The sequence below is a fragment of the Eucyclogobius newberryi genome, unplaced genomic scaffold (genome assembly GCF_026437365.1).
Source record: "Eucyclogobius newberryi isolate DKJ021-1_F unplaced genomic scaffold, fEucNew1.0.hap1 SCAF_11, whole genome shotgun sequence".
Lineage (NCBI taxonomy): Eukaryota > Metazoa > Chordata > Actinopteri > Gobiiformes > Gobiidae > Eucyclogobius > Eucyclogobius newberryi.
Window position 1 is genome coordinate 23,357,603 of NW_027315735.1, and position 21,514 is coordinate 23,379,116.

At 41.6% G+C, this 21,514-nt stretch overlaps 1 protein-coding gene across 1 annotated transcript in view; it reads right to left on the reverse strand.

Annotated features, from left to right (window-relative positions):
• col23a1b (collagen type XXIII alpha 1 chain b) overlaps positions 1 to 21,514 on the reverse strand; it is a 148,166-nt gene that overhangs the window by 27,281 nt on the left and 99,371 nt on the right. Inside the window, exon 3 of the mRNA XM_072439105.1 lies at positions 17,554 to 17,598. Within this exon, the coding sequence (XP_072295206.1) occupies positions 17,554 to 17,598 (45 nt within the window). The remainder of the gene's footprint in view (positions 1 to 17,553; positions 17,599 to 21,514) is intronic.

Consider the following 21,514-nt stretch of genomic DNA (forward strand, 5'->3'; position numbering starts at 1 on the left):
TTCACTTCTGCTGCTGAAGCTTAGTTGGTGTTTTTAGTGACTACTACAGGCCGCTGGGCAGTACTGCGCTGGAAGCTTGGTTCTGTTTGTCCCACAGCTGCTCAGTCTGTGGCCGTGTTCAGAGGCTCTCCAACATGAGCTTTTAGAACCAGAGCAGACAGCAGCTTCTTTTAGAGGTCTGCACATGCGCTCTGAGGACCACAAATCCATGGATCTATGCTCAAACCACGCTGAGTTAGAAAGATGTTTGCAGGTTGTGCCCTAACTGAGCATGTGCATAGGAGAAGCAAAGCAACAAACTGACTTGAAAACTATCTTTTAGAGTCTTTGTGTGAAGCTAAGGCTCTGTTCACGGTTCTAATGGTTAGATGTTAGCTAGAAATACAGGCAGTAATTTAATATAACATAGAGCACTAACTTGTGTAATGAATTGAACAGTGAAGTCAGCTTTACACCATTCAGCAAGTCAGCAGGGGAGTGTAGCTCAGTAGGATCGGCGTGCGCCCGTCGCGTGGCAGATGCGTTGGTTTTTTGTAAATGTTATCTACTAAATATTGATTGAACACCCCAAGTCTGTTTACCCATCCATAAAAGTCACTGCACGCTACTGGTCTGTGCAGGAGATGTTGAAATGAACGGGTGAATGTTTATGTTACATGTGGAAGTGTACGCTGGGGTCAAGTTTCCAGGGACATTTCTAAAAGGATATGCCAAATATCTGAGAGATTGTTTATAATAGTGTGTATTGTATGTTCCCCCAGTCCATAAGTGAACCTTTTTCGTTTGTGTGTAATCTATGTGTGCATGTAAAGAATGTCAAGATTATTAAATTAACTGATAATCGTGATTATTCCGGTCTAGAACTAAAAAAAATATAATTGGGAGAATTGTCTGCAGCAATTTCAGTTCAATCTATTCTCCAAAAAAGTAAAACAACATGCAGAGTACTTTTTAATGTGTGTGTTTATGTGACAGTATCATCACTTTTTCACTCAAGTTTGATTTCATAAAGCTCTGAATGAAAAGAAATTGTTGTTGTAGAATGATGAATACATTTCTTCTCACAAAACATTTTAGCGTGACATCCTAAGTACGTGTACAGTATATTTGTTGATTTATGCATTTAGTGAGATCCTAAAAAAAGAGTCTGGCAGTAAACATTTTGCTCAATAAAAGGAGAACCAGAACAGAGTTTGACACGACGCTCACACACATGATGTGACTCTGTTTAGTGTAACCGATCCTGAGGTGCAGTGGTGTGCGAGAGAAAAGAGCAGCGAGCGAGAAGCCTGAGCGATGACTGTAATTAAGAGGCAGATCGAGCTTGTTTGACGGAACCTGAGTGATAAACAGACTCCTGGATAAAGGCTGGTGTTTGGGATTAGGACGTGTAGTCACTGCTTTAAAGATGTGAGGATTAGATTCAAAGAAAACCTGGAGGAGGTCAGAGTCACGCTGTGTCTGTAAAGTTTCTCTCACAACAGTATTTTAGATCCAGGAGTTAATATTCGTATTAGTAGAAGTAGCAGCAGAACTAGTGGTTGGTATTATTAGTAATAGCTAAGTATTAGCTTGTCTCGATGACAATATTTAGACAATATTATGGGAATCAATCAAAAGTCTGCTGAGCGTGCTTGGACATGTCTTAGTTGAGGTTCAAATATTGCAAAAAAACATACATTTGACCACAAAAATGCAGAAATATCATTGAAGATTGAAGTGCAAGTTTGTTTTATTTCTATTTTATATTAGCTCTTTTTGCAGCCTTTTAAATTAGTTTTTATTATAAACAATATATTTGATTTATTCTCCATAACAACTGCAACATTATCCATTTTTCAATAAATCTTCCATTTCTAATTAGACATTTTACTTCAATACTTTTAAAGCTGTGCTACAATAATTATTTTGTGACATTTTATACTACATCAAAATGATATTGTTAGTTATAAGCTAATATTATTCAATAGAGAAGACCTAATTATTAGTAATGAAAAGATTATGGGTAACGTTAAACACAAATTTAAATGTTTATCGATTCTTGCAACACATTTTGTATTTCTCAATCAAAAACAGCCCTTGCTAACAATGGCCCACACATAAACAGACGGATCGGACTACAAAGCCGTATTACCTCACCAATAAACTCTTTACTGCCTTTGATTGAGTTTTATCTACCTGATCGTTCATCGTGGGGCAGTCGGTCTATTGCACTTGAAACCACGCTGCCATTTCAGATCCCAAACATCCAGATTGAAAGCAGACTTCCCCCAGGGAAAAGAGGAATATTTGTGGTGTTAAGTTACTATTAAAACACGCACACTAAAGTCCCACTAACGTGACCAGAATCTGTGATACAAGAACAGGGCAGTCGGAGGATGACAAATCTGTGTATCGGCGAGTAGAAACTGTTGTGTTTTATTGGGCATGACTGTCGAGTTTAGTCTGTCGAGTTTCGCTGTGTCTAGACAGTAGAGCAAATAATACAAGCTGCAGGGGTCCCACTGAACTGGGCTTGGCTTTGAGACAGGAGTAAATAAGAATAAATTTAGTGACCAGGCAAAACAGAAAATGTGCAGAGCTGTTACTGGCTCAAGTTGCATGCCATTATTTTTACTTCTGGGGGTTTTGTAAAATGCACTCTGCAAAGTTCTTGGCCATAACCTACAATAATTGTATTTAATTTTGTTCTTCAGCCTTTACAAAGTGTTATTGATCACTTTAAAGGCTGTTTTAACTTGCTTGTCCCCAGTATTTGTTGACATCCTCTCAAACCAAACCTCTCTGGTCTCGTAACAGGACATCATTGAGCAACAGTCTCCAGATTCTTCAGCCTAAACTGCGCCGAAATGTGAGCGTGCAAAGTTAAACAAGATGCGTTTCTAAACAGTAAACATAATCAAAACAGGCTTTCAGATACTTGCCATGCTGCTGTAAAACAAAACTAAAATGACAGGTTATAGACTAAAGTAATCCTCCAGAAGGCACTGGTGCAAACATCTCTAATCACTTTGCTACCATCTGTGGATTTTAGAGGAGCAGGGAATGGATACGATTTAACTGAGAATTTCTCTGGTTGTGGCAGGTTTGTGGCGGTTGGAGGTTTTGGCTAAATTTGTGGTGGCAGAGGAGATGTTGTCTCTTTGGGAGACTGGAAAGAATTATAAATTAGAACAACAGAGAGAGTAGGTTGAGTTTTGGTGGACATTGAGATGGTTTGGGAGTGAATATTTAAGGGTTTCAGTCACAGGGTGTTCCTTGAATAGACACAATATTAGAGAAGCCATGTTATTAATTACCGCATTTTCAGGACTATAGCTTTGGCCCAGGTGCGACTTATACTTATATACTTATACTTACAACTTATATGTGATATTATTTTGTTATTTTCACACTTGCAACCGCATTTCATACTCCAGTGCGACTTATATATGTTTTTTTCTTCTCTATGATGCATTTTTTGGCTGGTGTGACTTATACTCCGGCCCCAATGGGCTCTGTGCACAGCAGCACCTGGGCAGCTCAGTGTTAGTGTCAGTACTTCCTCTCAAATTCTGTCTCTGAAGGGTATTTTAAGTTTAAAATTAACAAATGCTATAAGATCAAGCAATGAAGTGAAGTTCACCAAAGGACAAAGGGACGTGTTAAATAAAAATAACATAAAATATAGCCGCAAGCGGCAATGATCGGCCCTCGCCACGCCGCCGCCACACCGCCGCCACGCCGCAAGAGGAGGGGGCGCTAACGCGCCTCAATTGTCCTTTTAGTACGCCTACTGCTGAATCTGTGACGCTGTCACATCTTCTCCCCTTTGTTTTACCATCAAAAAGCTATTTTATTTTGAATTCTTGGCAAAATGTGCGGCTTTGCCGCACAGACACAGTGACTCTTTGAATAAAAATGTGGATAACTTTTGATGGTCCACACCTGAAGATGAGTCTCACCAAATTTCAGGTTAATAGGGCTAACGCCCTGGGAGAAGTTTGTGAAAGTATAAAGTGTAAACATGTTCAGGCAATTTCCCCATTGGAATAACATGGGAGGTTTCGGTCATCGCAACGGCAACGTCATAACAATTATGACATGGGTCTCATTGACTTTTTTGATGGGGATGCCAAAATTGAGTTGTGTGTCAAATTTCATAGAATTTCGCAAAACTAAACATTTAACCTCCATATAAAATCTGTAGGGGGCGCTGTGGCGCCAAATGAATTTATTTCACTTCAAGTAGGTTTAGGGCAAAGAGTTTAACAACTGATTCTAATTTGACGCAATTCGGACTTTATCTGCGCAAACGGCAGAAATTTTAAATATGGGAGATTTCTGAAATTCTAGCTACAGTTTGCGGCTTCGCAGCACAGAGACCGTGAGAGGTATCAATGTAATTTGGATAACTTTTGATGTCCCACTCCTCAGTAACATTTTCACCAAATTTCAGCTTTTTAGGGCCAACGCCCTGGGAGGAGTTCGTAAAAGTACGACGTTTGGAAAAACTCCGAAGTCATGTTTAGCCATTTTTGAAGCAATATGGCCGACATTTGGTTGGGCGGACGGCGTTGCCGTAATAATATTTTTTACTTCTCTTGTCACCATCTACCTCGGCGCCAAATTTCATGATTCTACGATCAGATTTTTTTTGGGTCATTTCCCATCTCTCAATGCATTTTTGGTACATTTGGGGGCGCTGACGCGCCAATTTTTTTTGTTTTAGAAAAGGGAAATAGCCAGAATGTAGAGAGGCACGATTTTTAGAGGTGTGAACATTTTTGTGACTTTTCGTCAATGTTCACTGGGTGAGAAATAGGGGGGTTGGTCCCGAGAAGAAGAAAGAAGAAAGAAGAAAGAATTAAAGCCGCAAGCGGCATCCAACGGCCCTCGCGGGCCGCCGGCCTTCCGACTCTGCGCTTTTGACTTGATAAAGATGGCGCCCTTATTGTGTTTTGAATTAAAAAAGAACTTGACAGACGGCGACACATTGGACATGGCCAATCTAGTGCAAATCAACACAAGTGTCAGTCAAATTTGCTGCGCCGCCGCACAGAGACCGTAGCACTTGGAATAAAAATATGGATACCTTTTGATGCCCCGCTTGTGTAGATGATTTTTCCCAAAGTAAAGCTTGATCGAGCTATTGCCCACGGAGGAGTTTGTTAAAGTGTGAAGCGTAAATGTGAACATTTCAGAGATTTCGCTGTTTTCCCATTTCTGACATATATTTGCGGGTCCGCCACACAGAGACCGTAGCACTTAGAATCAAAATATGGGTAAGTTTTGATGCCCCGCTTGTGTAGATGATATTCTCCAAATATGAACTTGATCGGACAATCGCCCTAGGAGGAGTTCGTTAAAGTGTGAAGCGTAAAAATGTGGTGATTTGAGCAATTCTATGATTTTCCCATAAGGATAACATGGGATGTTTCTGTCATCGCTACGGTTACGCCGTACAAAATATGACTTTGGCTCTCATACTTTTGTGATCAGGATGGCAAATTAGAATTTTGTTCAAAATATCATGTCATTTGGAAAAACTCTATTGTTTATAGGCCACTTTGAAGGCCAAATAGTCAGAATTCTGGGAAACGTTTGCGGCTCCGTCGCACAGAGACCGTAAAAGCTATCCTTAAAATTTGGATAACTTTAGATGCCCCACTTGTCTAGGGGACGTACACCGATTTTGAGGTCGGTGGGCAAAACGCACTAGGAGGACTTCGTTAAAGTGTAAAACATAAAAATGTGGATATTCGAGAGATTTAGCGGTTTTCCCATAGGGATAACATGGGAGGTTTATGTCATCGCTACGACTACGCCGTAAAAATTAAGGCATTTGTCTGATTGGCTTTTTTGATCGCGACGCCAAAATAGAATTTTGGGTAAAGTTTAGAAAATTTTGGTAAAACTCATTTTTGACCTTCAATGTTAATTTAAAGGTCACTCTGTAGGGGGCGCTATCGCGCCCATTTCAATTTTGTCATCATAAACTGGTCCAAACTAGAAAGTTGAACAACTGATTCAAATTTGGTCCTAATCGGACTTGTTTTGATCAAATGGGAACAATTTTTAGATCTGCAAAATCCCAAAATAAGTTGTCCAACTTTGCGGCTGCGCCGCACACAGACCGTAAAAGGTATCTCAAAAAATTGGATAACTTTAGATGCCCCACTTGTCCAGAGGACGTCCGCCGATTTTGAAATCGATGGGCAAAACGCCCTAGGAGGAGTTCGTCAAAGTTTGACGTGAACAAAATGGCTAACACAGCGTGTTTTCATTTTCAAAGGAAGATGGCGGGCATAGGGTAATTCTGGGGGCGTGGCCACAATAATATTTGTTTTTTGTCCTCACGAGAGGAATGCGTGTTCCGAATTTCGTAGCTCTACGACAAAGTTGACCTCGGGGCGTCTCCCATAGGCGCAATGTATTTTGACTTTTGTCGGTGGCGCTGTCGCGCCATTTTTTAACGAAAAAAAAAATGGCCCAGAAAAAACAAAATTTTTCGCCGATTTTGAATTTTGGGTAAAGTTTGGTGAGTTTTTGAGCATGTTCAGGGGGTCAAATTAGAGTTCAAAGCGCTGAAGAAGAACAAGAAAAATAATAATAATTAAAGCCGCAAGCGGCATCCAACGGCCCTCGCGGGCCGCCGGCCTTCCGACTCTGCGCTTTCGACTTGATAAAGATGGCGCCCTTATTGTGTTGAATTAAAAAAGAACTTGACAGACGGCGACACATTGGACATGGCCAATCCAGTGCAAATGAACACAAATGTCGGTCAAATGTGCGGGTCCGCCGCACAGAGACCGTGACACTTGGAATAAAAATATGGATAAGTTTTGATGCCCCACTTGTGTAGATGATATTTTCCAAATATGAACTTGATCGGACAATCGCCCTAGGAGGAGTTTGTTAAAGTGTGAAGCGTAAAAATGTGGTGATTTGAGCGATTCTACGATTTTCCCATAAGGATAACATGGGATGTTTCTGTCATCGCTACGGTTACGCCGTACAAAATATGACTTTGGCTCTCATACTTTATGATCAGGATGGCAAATTAGAATTTTGTGCAAAATATAATGTCATTTGGAAAAACTCTACTGTTTATAGGCCACTCTGAAGGCCAAATAGTCAGAATTCTGGGAAACGTTTGCGGCTCCGTCGCACAGAGACCGTAAAAGCTATCCTTAAAATTTGCATAACTTTAGATGCCCCACTTGTCTAGAGGACGTACACCGATTTTGAGGTCGGTGGGCAAAACGCACTAGGAGGAATTCGTTAAAGTGTGAAACAGAAAAATGTGGATATTCGAGAGATTTACCGGTTTTCCCATAGGGATAACATGGGAGGTTTATGTCATCGTTACGACTACGCCGTAAAAATTAAGGCATTTGTCTGATTGGCTTTTTTGATCGGGACGCCAAAATAGAATTTTGGGTAAAGTTTAGAAAATTTTGGTAGAACTAATTTTTGACCTTCAATGTTAATTTAAAGGTCACTCTGTAGGGGGCGCTATCGCGCCCATTTAAATTTTGTCATCATAAACTGGTCCAAACTAGAAAGTTGAACAACTGATTCAAATTTGGTCCTAATCGGACTTGTTTTGATCAAATGGGAACAATTTTTAGATCTGCAATATTCCAAAATAAGTTGTCCAACTTTGCGGCTGCGCCGCACACAGACCGTTAAAGGTATCTCAAAAAATTGAATAACTTTAGATGCCCCACTTGTCCAGAGGACGTCCGCCGATTTTGAAGTCGGTGGGCAAAACGCCCTAGGAGGAGTTCGTCAAAGTTTGACGTGAACAAAATGGCTAACACAGTGTGTTTTCATTTTCAAAGGAAGACTGCGGGCATAGGGTAAGTCTGGGGGCGTGGCCACAATGATATTTTTTTTTTGTCCTCACGAGAGGAATGCGTGTCCCGAATTTCGTAGCTTTACGCCAAAGTTGACCTCGGGGCGTCTCCCATAGGCGCAATGTATTTTGACTTTTGTCGGTGGCGCTGTCGCGCCATTTTTTAACCCAAAAAAAAATGGCCCAGAAAAAACAAAATTTTTCGCCGATTTTGAATTTTGGGTAAAGTTTGGTGAGTTTTTGAGCATGTTCAGGGGGTCAAATTAGAGCTCAAAAAGCAGAAGAACAAGAAAAATAATAAAAATTAAAGCCGCAAGCGGCATCCAACGGCCCTCGCGGGCCGCCGGCCTTACGACTCTGCTCTCTGCATTTTACAGAGATGGCGCTAACGCAATTGTCTAAGAACTAAGACAGCGACACATTGGACATGTACAATGCTGTGCTTAACCAGTGCAAATGAACACAAATGTCGGTCAAATGTGCAGCTCCAGCGCACAGAGACCGTGACACTTGGAATAAAAATATGGATAACTTTTGATGCTCCGCTTGTGTAGATTATTTTTCCCAAATATGAGCTTGATCGAGCTATTGCCCACAGAGGACTTCATTAAAGTGTGAAGCGTAAATGTGAACATTTCAAGGATTTGGTGTTTTTCCCATTTGTGACAATATATTTGCAGCTCCACGGCACAGAGACCGTACCACTTAAAATCAAAATATGGATAACTTTTGATGCCCCATTTGTGTAGATGATTTCCCCAAATATGAGCTTGATCGGGCAATCGGCCTAGGAGGAGTTTGTTAAAGTGTGAAGCGTGAAAATGTGGTCATTTTAGAGATTTCGCTGTTTTCCCATTTCTGACATATATTTGCGGGTCCGCCACACAGAGACCGTAGCACTTAGAATCAAAATATGGATACCTTTGGATGGCCCGCTTGTGTAGATGATTTCCCCCAAATATGAGCTTGATCGGACAATCGCCCTAGGAGGAGTTTGTTAAAGTGTGAAGCGTAAAAATGTGGTGATTTGAGCGATTCTACGATTTTCCCATAAGGATAACATGGGATGTTTCTGTCATCGCTACGGTTACGCCGTACAAAATATGACTTTGGCTCTCATACTTTTATGATCAGGATGGCAAATTAGAATTTTGTTCAAAATATCATGTCATTTGGAAAAACTCTATTGTTTATAGGCCACTCTGAAGGCCAAATAGTCAGAATTCTGGGAAACGTTTGCGGCTCCGTCGCACAAAGACCGTAAAAGTTATCCTTAAAATTTGGATAACTTTAGATACACCACTTGTCTAGAGGACGTACACCGATTTTGAGGTTGGTGGGCAAAACGCACTAGGAGGACTTCGTTAAAGTGTAAAACATAAAAATGTGGTAATTTGAGAGATTTTGTGGTTTTCCCATAGGGATAACATGGGAGGTTTCTGTCATCGCTACGACTACGGCGTAAAAAATTAGGCATTTTTGTGATTGGCTTTTGTGATCAGGACGGCAAAATAGAATTTTGGGTAAAGTTTAGACAATTTTGGTAAAACTAATTTTTGACCTTCAATGTTAATTTAAAGGTCACTCTGTAGGGGGCGCTATCACTGCCATTTCAATTTTGTCATCATAAACTGGTCCAAACTAGAAAGTTTAACAACTGATTCAAATTTGGTCCTAATCGGACTGGTTTTGATCAAATGGGAGCAATTTTTAGACCTGCAATATTCCAAAATAAGTTGTCCAACTTTGCGGCTGCGCCGCACACAGACCGTAAAAGGTATATCAAAAAATTGAATAACTTTAGATGCCCCACTTGTCCAGAGGACGTACGCCGATTTTGAAGTCGGTGGGCAAAACGCCCTAGGAGGAGTTCGTCAAAGTTTGACGTAAACAAAATGGCTAACTCAGCTTGTTTTCATTTTCAAAGGAAGATGGCGGCCATAGGGTAAGTTTGGGGGCGTGGCCACAATGATTTTTTTTGTTTATCCTCACGAGAGGAATGCGTGTCCCGAATTTCGTAGCTTTACGCCAAAGTTGACCTCGGGGCGTCTCCCATAGGCGCAATGTATTTTGACTTTTGTCGGTGGCGCTGTCGCGCCATTTTTTAACCCAAAAAAAAATGGCCCAGAAAAAATAAAATTTTTCGCCGATTCTGAATTTTGCGCAAAGTTTGGTGAGTTTTTGAGCATGTTCAGGGGGTCAAATTAGAGATCAAAGCGCTGAAGAAGAACAAGAAAAATTAAAGCCGCAAGCGGCATCCAACGGCCCTCGCGGGCCGCCGGCCTTACGACTCTGCTCTCTGCATTTTACAGAGATGGCGCTAACGCAATTGTCTAAGAACTAAGACAGCGACACATTGGACATGTACAATGCTGTGCTTAACCAGTGCAAATGAACACAAATGTCGGTCAAATGTGCAGCTCCAGCGCACAGAGACCGTGACACTTGGAATAAAAATATGGATAACTTTTGATGCTCCGCTTGTGTAGATTATTTTTCCCAAATATGAGCTTGATCGAGCTATTGCCCACAGAGGACTTCATTAAAGTGTGAAGCGTAAATGTGAACATTTCAAGGATTTGGTGTTTTTCCCATTTGTGACAATATATTTGCAGCTCCACGGCACAGAGACCGTACCACTTAAAATCAAAATATGGATAACTTTTGATGCCCCATTTGTGTAGATGATTTCCCCAAATATGAGCTTGATCGGGCAATCGGCCTAGGAGGAGTTTGTTAAAGTGTGAAGCGTGAAAATGTGGTCATTTTAGAGATTTCGCTGTTTTCCCATTTCTGACATATATTTGCGGGTCCGCCACACAGAGACCGTAGCACTTAGAATCAAAATATGGATACCTTTGGATGGCCCGCTTGTGTAGATGATTTCCCCCAAATATGAGCTTGATCGGACAATCGCCCTAGGAGGAGTTTGTTAAAGTGTGAAGCGTAAAAATGTGGTGATTTGAGCGATTCTACGATTTTCCCATAAGGATAACATGGGATGTTTCTGTCATCGCTACGGTTACGCCGTACAAAATATGACTTTGGCTCTCATACTTTTATGATCAGGATGGCAAATTAGAATTTTGTTCAAAATATCATGTCATTTGGAAAAACTCTATTGTTTATAGGCCACTCTGAAGGCCAAATAGTCAGAATTCTGGGAAACGTTTGCGGCTCCGTCGCACAAAGACCGTAAAAGTTATCCTTAAAATTTGGATAACTTTAGATACACCACTTGTCTAGAGGACGTACACCGATTTTGAGGTTGGTGGGCAAAACGCACTAGGAGGACTTCGTTAAAGTGTAAAACATAAAAATGTGGTAATTTGAGAGATTTTGTGGTTTTCCCATAGGGATAGCATGGGAGGTTTCTGTCATCGCTACGACTACGGCGTAAAAAATTAGGCATTTTTGTGATTGGCTTTTGTGATCGGGACGGCAAAATAGAATTTTGGGTAAAGTTTAGACAATTTTGGTAAAACAAATTTTTGACCTTCAATGTTAATTTAAAGGTCACTCTGTAGGGGGCGCTATCACTGCCATTTCAATTTTGTCATCATAAACTGGTCCAAACTAGAAAGTTTAACAACTGATTCAAATTTGGTCCTAATCGGACTGGTTTTGATCAAATGGGAGCAATTTTTAGACCTGCAATATTCCAAAATAAGTTGTCCAACTTTGCGGCTGCGCCGCACACAGACCGTAAAAGGTATATCAAAAAATTGAATAACTTTAGATGCCCCACTTGTCCAGAGGACGTACGCCGATTTTGAAGTCGGTGGGCAAAACGCCCTAGGAGGAGTTCGTCAAAGTTTGACGTAAACAAAATGGCTAACTCAGCTTGTTTTCATTTTCAAAGGAAGATGGCGGCCATAGGGTAAGTTTGGGGGCGTGGCCACAATGATTTTTTTTGTTTATCCTCACGAGAGGAATGCGTGTCCCGAATTTCGTAGCTTTACGCCAAAGTTGACCTCGGGGCGTCTCCCATAGGCGCAATGTATTTTGACTTTTGTCGGTGGCGCTGTCGCGCCATTTTTTAACGAAAAAAAAAATGGCCCAGAAAAAATAAAATTTTTCGCCGATTCTGAATTTTGGGCAAAGTTTGGTGAGTTTTTGAGCATGTTCAGGGGGTCAAATTAGAGATCAAAGCGCTGAAGAAGAACAAGAAAAATAATAATAATAATAATAATAATAATATTTTTAGCAAAAACAATATAGCCGTTTTTACTATAACAACAAATGATACATCGTTTGAAAGCTCTAAGCCTTCCCGATGCCGCCATGGGGTGGAATCATCATTACGAGCGCTTACGCGCTCGTCACTCCCTATTCCGTCGGGATGCCCCGCCCACTCCCCATAGACTTCCATTGATTTGAGCAGATACAAGCATGGCCCATGCCTGCGGCATGGATTCTCGCATACGGGACGATGCCAGGAGGGTTTTTGGAGGAATGCAGCGCTTCGCGCTGCTGTTGTCAACAATTAGTGAATGGGCTACGCCCATTCACTAATTGTTGACTATTTCTGTCATAGCAGGAGTAAGTATGCATGATCCATGCCTTCGGCATGGGCTAGTTCACTGTACTTGCCAGGGGCGACGGGGTACCAAACATGCGGGCTGCGCCCGCATGTTTGGTCAGACAGTTGCAACGCTGCCTTCGGCAGCGTTGCGGGAGCAATAGGCCCTCCCCCTGCTGGGGCTCGGGCCTAAAAATAATAATATTTTTAGCAAAAACAATATAGTCGTTTCCACTATAACAACAAATTATACATCGTTTGAAAGCTCTAAGCCTTCCCCATGCCGCCATGGGGTAGAATCATCATTACGAGCGCTTACGCGCTCGTCACTCCCTATTCCGTCGGGATGCCCCGCCCACTCCCCATAGACTTCCATTGATTTGAGCAGATACAAGCATGGCCCATGCCTGCGGCATGGATTCTCGCGTACGGGACGATGCCAGGAGGGTTTTTGGAGGAATGCAGCGCTTCGCGCTGCTGTTGTCAACAATTAGTGAATGGGCTACGCCCAAAATAAGTTGTCCAACTTTGCGGCTGCGCCGCACACAGACCGTAAAAGGTATCTCCAAAAATTGGATAACTTTAGATGCCCCACTTGTCCAGAGGACGTCCGCCGATTTTGAAGTTGGTGGGCAAAACGCCCTAGGAGGAGTTCGTCAAAGGAGTTCGTCAATTAGTGAATGGGCTACGCCCATTCACTAATTGTTGACTATTTCTGTCATAGCAGGAGTAAGTATGCATGATCCATGCCTTCGGCATGGGCTAGTTCACTGTACTTGCCAGGGGCGACGGGGTACCAAACATGCGGGCTGCGCCCGCATGTTTGGTCGAACAGTTGCAACGCTGCCTTCGGCAGCGTTGCGGGAGCAATAGGCCCTCCGCCCTGCTGGGGCTCGGGCCTAATAATAATAATAATATTTTTAGCAAAAACAATATAGCCGTTTTTACTATAACAACAAATGATACATCGTTTGAAAGCTCTAAGCCTTCCCGATGCCGCCATGGGGTGGAATTATCATTACGAGCGCTTACGCGCTCGTCACTCCCTATTCCGTCGGGATGCCCCGCCCACTCCCCATAGACTTCCATTGATTTGAGCAGATACAAGCATGGCCCATGCCTGCGGCATGGATTCTCGCATACGGGACGATGCCAGGAGGGTTTTTGGAGGAATGCAGCGCTTCGCGCTGCTGTTGTCAACAGCTGTTGTCAACAATTAGTGAATGGGCTACGCCCATTCACTAATTGTTGACTATTTCTGTCATAGCAGGAGTAAGTATGCATGATCCATGCCTTCGGCATGGGCTAGTTCACTGTACTTGCCAGGGGCGACGGGGTACCAAACATGCGGGCTGCGCCCGCATGTTTGGTCAGACAGTTGCAACGCTGCCTTCGGCAGCGTTGCGGGAGCAATAGGCCCTCCCCCTGCTGGGGCTCGGGCCTAATAATAATATTTTTAGCAAAAACAATATAGCCGTTTTTACTATAACAACAAATGATACATCGTTTGAAAGCTCTAAGCCTTCCCGATGCCGCCATGGGGTGGAATCATCATTACGAGCGCTTACGCGCTCGTCACTCCCTATTCCGTCGGGATGCCCCGCCCACTCCCCATAGACTTCCATTGATTTGAGCAGATACAAGCATGGCCCATGCCTGCGGCATGGATTCTTGCATACGGGACGATGCCAGGAGGGTTTTTGGAGGAATGCAGCGCTTCGCGCTGCTGTTGTCAACAATTAGTGAATGGGCTACGCCCATTCACTAATTGTTGACTATTTCTGTCATAGCAGGAGTAAGTATGCATGATCCATGCCTTCGGCATGGGCTAGTTCACTGTACTTGCCAGGGGCGACGGGGTACCAAACATGCGGGCGCAGCCAGTTGCAACTCTGCCTTCGGCAGCGTTGCGGGAGCAATAGGCCCTCCGCCCTGCTGGGGCTCGGGCCTAAATATTCCAATGTGAAAACAATGTTTCCCATTTTTCAAATATCATAAACTATACATTTACGGAATGTAAATTCCTACCTCATGGTGTGGGTCCCTGGTCACTGACGGGTACTTTCGCTAATTTTGAGTGGGCTCCGCCCACTTTGTGTTTTTGGCCCTCTATACAGTAATAATGTTACATTTTTGCCTTACATATGTGTGTTATATGCACGGAACATGCAAGAGATGGGGAATGTAAAGTGCTCGTTTAGTGCGCACTTTTGCACGGGCTTCGCCCGTTTACAACGGTAATGTTCCATTTTCCTACTACTAATTAGTATGCACGGGGCGTGCGTGAGTGAAGGAGTGCGTTAGTGAGTGTTTGGAAGTGGGCGAGCGCTTCGCGCTCGATTTTGTGTGCACTACGTGCGCACTTTCGCAGCCGTGCTTCGCACGGCCTTACGAGATTAATAGGCCTCTCGCCAGCTTGTGGCGCTCGGGCCTAATTACTTCTAAATTTTAACTTTAAAATTGAATTGGTTGTTTATTTAATATTTTACATTTTAATAAAAGTTAGCATACCACAACACATGTAGCTAGCTAGTGCAATCGAAACCCCATGATATTGAAGGATGTTGCAGTTGCAGTTGCAGGAAGGAAGAAGCCAAATTAGAGTTCAGAGGTGGATTAAAGGATATAGACTGTTTGGAAGTTCAGCATTCAAAAGATTTGAAGGCTTTGCACAACCCGACCTTACGAGCTGTAACTACAAAACAGGAAGTTGTTGGTGACGAGTTGTGGACACATGTTTTTAAGTGCTACTTTAATTTTGTTGACGATTACAGAAAATCTCAAGGAGTTTCTCAGAGTCGCTCACAGTCGTCTGGCAACAGTCTGCCAAACAGACACAAACACACTTCCCCTTTAAACCAGGAATGTCTTGCTTTCAAACCACAGCCGTGGGACAGGTTTTCCCAAAGATCACGAGATTTGATTTTCAGCAGGTTATTTTTTTGTTTCACCAAAATCTGTTCCTGGATAACCCTCTTGACTGATTCATAGTGTGGGCTGTAAATCTCACCTCTGTATTTCATGTAAAGCTGAGTTAGACACGATTCTCAAAGGATCCAACCCTTAGCCAAAGATGAACCCAATTCAAAACGCTGGGACAATGTAAAATGTGTTTAAACTAATCTAGTACCACTACATTTAAAGGTGCACTGCATAACATTTCTACTCACCTGCTTGTTTCCATGAAGATGTGATGCTATGTTGTGTAATGTTCAACAGTGCGGCATTAAACTTATCTATCTTGCATTTATTCAATTACAGGTTTTCTTATGGCTAAACATACTGAAGTATGTCACAGGGAAGTCCATAACTACTGTATGTTTCACTGCACAACATGAACACATCTATGTATTTTATCTCACAGCTTACAAAAAAACCCTGCAAACTGCATTCTTCCAGTTAATAAAGACCACTTGCGTGCAGGAAAAAGATCCATGGATCAGCGCTCTCATTTATAAAGTGCGAGTTTGTGATCTACAGAAAGACAACTTCACTTGAAAATATGTGATCCGGATGCATGTGTGGGCTTTTAGATACGCGCCAGGAGGAGATGTGAGCTCAAAGGGGAGAGAGCCTCACTTACGTCAGCAAGTTTGAGAGCAATACACAGAATTTTAAACGTAAAGTTGTATAAATGAGACCTTGTGGCATTATGTCGAGATAGATAAATAGAAAAGCAAGAACACCTCTGTGGAGACAAGAAGGTGACGAGCCCTGTAGAAAAAGTTTCAGAGCACCTTTAAATTATTACATGAGCACATCTAAACGCAAAAAATGGGGGAAAACAAACAATTACTGTATTTTTTGGACTATAATTCATAGTTTTGGCCGGGGTGCGACTTATTCTTATATTTATACTTATATACTTATACTCTAGAGCGACTTATAGGGGATATAATTTGTTATTTTCACACTTGCAACCTTATTTCATACTCCAGTGCAACTTATATATATTTTTTCCTTCTCTATTATGCATTTTTTGGCATTTTGGCATTGGCGACTTATACTCCAATGCGACTTATAGTCCGGAAAATACGGTAACAATTCATCCCTGCAATAATAAATAGCAGTGCACTTTGGTCAGGCTTAGTTAGTCATCCCCAATAATGATACACTGTCTATTGTAGAACTTCCCACATGAGACATTTCCTGCTAAGATCTCCACACCGATTCTACAGCATCGGATAAATATATCTTAATGAAAAACACGCTGGAGATGACGCAAAGTTGTACCACACTAACTATCCCTTTGTCTAACAACCCTTCGTACGCATCTACAAGCTTTTTCGATGACCAGAAAACCAACACCACGTCTTTGGGCAGCAATTTTGGCACGGGAGAATCTCATTAGCCGTGTTCTCCTGCAGCTGCTACCGCTCAGCCGAAGAGCGACGCGCGCATCTGGGCCAAGTTAGCGCAACCACATGGCCAAGGTTAGCGCGATGTCGGCTACAATGGGGGGAGCGGCGCGGAGAAGGGCCTACCTGATCTGCCGAGAGGTCATCCACTCATTTTGGCTCATTTTCTTGTGGATGGCTTTGGTATTTGAGGAGCCTACATGAGTAATCTACATGAGGGAGAGGGACATTGACTATTTACCGTATTCTCTTTGGGAATAACAATGGTGGATGGAATTAGGAAAGAGGAGAGACAGTTGTAGTCGTCCACTTTAAGATTGTGAGAATAATATCACTGCCCAGATACTTTTCATAATACAAAGTACTTATTTGGGTAAGTCAAAATAATCAAATACAACATAGTGATATTAAAGTATTATTTTGTGGAATCAAAATTTAGTTTAAAATTTTGCATCCACAAGATTTGTATCAGAAAGAGAATATATTGCATAATTGTAAACAAAATTATGCCAGATTTGTGTTTATTTATTTTATATGGACATTACATTGGATGAACCAGATGTATTGTTTTTTAATCATTTTCAACACCTTTGTTTCATATTTATATATTTGTGTTGTTATTTTCTTTTTCCACCATTGTTGTTATTGTTTTGTTTAAAATTCTTAGATCGAGTTAGACTTTTTGGAGTGATTTGATGACCATATTGAGATGTTTAGGTCAAGTTCAGAAACAAGGATGTGGAGAGTGCATTGACTTCAAGTGTGAGTGGGTGAGGAGAGATGGAGACAGCCAAAACAGCATAAATAAACAGTAATTTTAGGCGGTGGCTTACCGGCTTCTCCTCTTCGTCCTATGCGCCCTCGTTTTCCTGGAGGTCCTGTGAAAACAGACAAGACCAATAAATACCCCTGAAAAATTAGCGCCAAACAGGGATGATTGAAGAGCCAGTATGCGTGGAGCAGCGGTGTATTGTCTGGCTGTTGTTTTGTGTGCGCTGGCAACACGAATGATACCACAAACGTCACAGCAGTGGCTCTGAAAACACAGCTTATAAAATATATAAATGTATGTTCCAAATATATATAAGTAATAGACTAAAATTAGGCTGGACTGAAACAGGTCTAAAGAGTGTGGGGGATTCAAAAAACTGAACCATAATAATGATTAAACTTGAACTAAAGAAGGAATAAACCAAGATTAAACCCGTTAAAACTAAAGGAATATTTTATTAAGTGAAATGTTTCCAATAAACATTAGCTCAACCGATCAGGACCAAGCTAAACAATAAACCAAATAAACTGTAAACCACGGCAGGATTAAAACAGTGGCAGGACTTAACCAGGACTATTACAGTGTCAAACTAAACTAGAGCAATACCAGGTCTAAACTAGCACAAAACCAGCTAAACTAACAGTACAATGTGAGGCACCAACAGCTGTACGGATGCCACATTTTCAAGAAACCAACGACCCTGACAAGTGTTAACAACACAATTTCACATGGTCAGAAACAATTTTACGACTTCAACTTTTTCCAGACCAAGCCTCTGACACACACTCTTTCAGATTTAGTTCGGTCTGTTTGAAGGCCTCAAGATGGAGGAGGAAACAGTGATGATGCGACCACTGGAAAAGGTTGCCCTGGATTCACAGACCTCCTGCAGCTACTGTCCCATGAGTCAACACCTGCACCACTTTGCCTCAGTGCATACCTTCTGACATTGTTCAAATGTGTTATGCTGCCAGAAGTTCAGGAGAATGTCTTTCTAAGTTAGTCAGCATTTAGAAGGTGTTTTTGGCAGCTTTATTGAGCTAAATCAACAGTTTAAACTGCAGATTCAATTCAAGGTGGACATTTGTAGATTAACCAACAAGCAGACAAATGAAAAAAAACATATCTGTGTCTTGGTCTGGACAAATTATTCCAAATTGCTGTCAAATTTTGGTTCTCAAAGCTTCACAGGAGGCCCCAGAAGTTCCTAAAAGTGGTCCAAACTGCTACCTGAATTATAATGAAGGAATGGCATGTTCATTATTAAATAAAGAGAAGGATGTTGTGGTCGCCTAATTATCCACTGATAAAAATGGAGTCATTGGTCTGGACTATTTATTAATTCACAATAATGAATCACTGTCTAATGTTGCAGTGTCCCACATGAGTCACATCCGGCTGGATCGCAACATCACATCATAAAGGCTGAATGAAAAACACACAAACATTATTTTACCGTTAAAAAAACCCCAGTCATGATTAATACAATGGGGCGAAGAGCAAGGGTAATTGGAAAGTGTGTTTTTCTGCTATAGTCATAACCCAGAGATAAGCACACCGCATTTTGCATCAAATATTAAGCCACATACTTCGGCCTGAACCCTATTACTTAGCTCTAGTCTTTAATTACACGTAGCTGCCGACCCTTAAGAAACAATTGTAGGTTAAACAAAACATAGAATTCATTACATCCTTAAACCCTGTAATAAAACCACCTTTCCTGCCCCTGCTGTGTGCCCTGCTGCCCATCCGCCCGCACCGAGCTGCTGTGGTAAAGCAATAGGAGCCATACTGGGCACTATTCCTGACGTTAAGTGCTTTTGGCTGCAGACATGTTTTCCCTATTGTCATTATTGGAGTTATTGTAGCGGCCTAATCATTCCCTCCAGTCATGCTGCTTTACCTTTGCCTCATGTCCTTTACATTTAGTGCTGCGCAACACAAAATATATGTGGTAAACGTGTCTAGTTTGACTAATATTTAATTGAAACTTGCCAGAGGATTTGACTAATTTGCCTGAGAGCTGTTGCCAAAAAACAAACCGCTCCAATCAGACAAAAACACAGCTGCACCTGACTCTAGTTTAACATTTATGTTCAAGTAATTGTTCCAATCAAACACCTCCAACCGTTCAAATATCAGGTGCCAATTCCACTTAACACGCCCGTTTTGCCGACATTTATAATAATAGCCTCCATATTTCTGAGTGGGCGGCACTTCCCCTGTAGCAGCCGTAAACAGAACCACAGACTCCTCAGCTTTCCCTACAGCAGAGATGTCCAGTCTGTCATTACCAGGACAACGTGAGAGCTTTGACAAAGTGAGAAGATTTTGCAATAAATTAAACACTTTTTAACATTAGGCAGAGAGCACATTATTTTAGCATAAAGTAAGACTCTGTTATGTTATGTATAAAACCTGCCAACACTCATAACTCTAAGTTCATAACTCTATTTGTTCTGAATTGGATTATTGTATTTATGGTTGGGCAATATGAGAAAAAAACAACAAAAAACATGCTTGTTTTTTTGCCTCGTAGTGATTGGTCTGGACGGTTTGTCTTTTCAAAAACAAAATAAATATGTCTTTCAGTATTTCATTCATGAACACAACCAGACAGACTTCAAATCAATGCCATTTTGCACAAAAAATAACAACATTTCAAAACCTGCTCCAGACCACATGCTTTTACTGGCTTGACCGAATCTCGCTCTCCATTCAAATTCGATTAATCGCCCATCCCAACTTCTATTTTATTAGTAGTTCATATTTCTATCTTCTCAAAAGGTTCTCCTGGAAAGGGTCAAAATTTGCATAAAACGACAAACTGAAAATAAGCCAAAATGTTTCACGATCAATGGCAATTAAGCATATTCTCCACAACTAATGTACTATGTGGTCCATACAACAAAGAGTGCACTACAGAAAATACTTACATATACTACAACGACATCCACAATGTACCACAACATACACAAAGTCATTCGGCTTTAAATTTAACGCCACAAATTCAACAAGATAACACAAAAGATTTGATCTCTCACAATTTTAAGGGCAGATGTTGTAGATGTTATGAACCCCTAAAACTATGTTATACTATAGCAGCAGATATTCAGCAGTAAAACAGGAAAATGCATTATGGGATACGGTTCACAAGGGGCCAGGCCTGTTCTACCTTAATTTGAGACATGAAAGGCAGCCGTCGCCATGTCGTCAAGTTCAGCTGCCGAGCGCTAGAAGACTTAGCATCACCTTGAACGAGCGCAGGTCACTGGGTCCATATTGTTTAAAGGGAATGGTTTAGCAAGACTGAATCAAGGTGGTGACAACCTGGTGTAAGACTGAATGGACCCAGCAATAATGGGAATAACAGCGTGGTCCGAGCAGGCGGCGCTTTGGGTGGGGACGCACAAGAGCTTTGCCCCTGGACTAATCGGGGGAAACAGACTTACGCTGACACAAATAAACAGGGCAGCGCATGATTGGTGTTGGACACTTCTGGTAGAGCCTGAAATACCAGGAGCAGGGTCAGAAAATGTCACATAAGTGCATCATACGGGAGTGAGCCAGGCGACGAGGCACACGCAGGCCACTAAAAGAGTCATGTATGTATTGATTTTGAGTCCAGTTCCTTTTATATATTATCTTTGGTTTTTAGACTTTAGAGTGCACTATGTAATGTTTCTGGACACCTGCTTGTTTCCACGCACATGTTATTGCCTGAAATGTTTGGATTGAAGGATTGTCTGAAGTACTGAAAAGCAGATCCTATATCGATACTAACACTACTGTCAAAACTAGATACTCATTGGAATAAGTATTTATAAAAAAATAGATTATATAAACAGGACAAAATATGACCATTCTCCCAGTTTAAAGTATCATTATTGTTTGTATAAAAGAGTCTTTTAAATCAATATTGTGTTTTCGTAATTGGTTTGGTTTTATTGCCTATTTTCCTTTGTTTCAAAATGTTTGTATCGTGACAACACTATTTCACAGTGTGGTATTAAAAATATCTC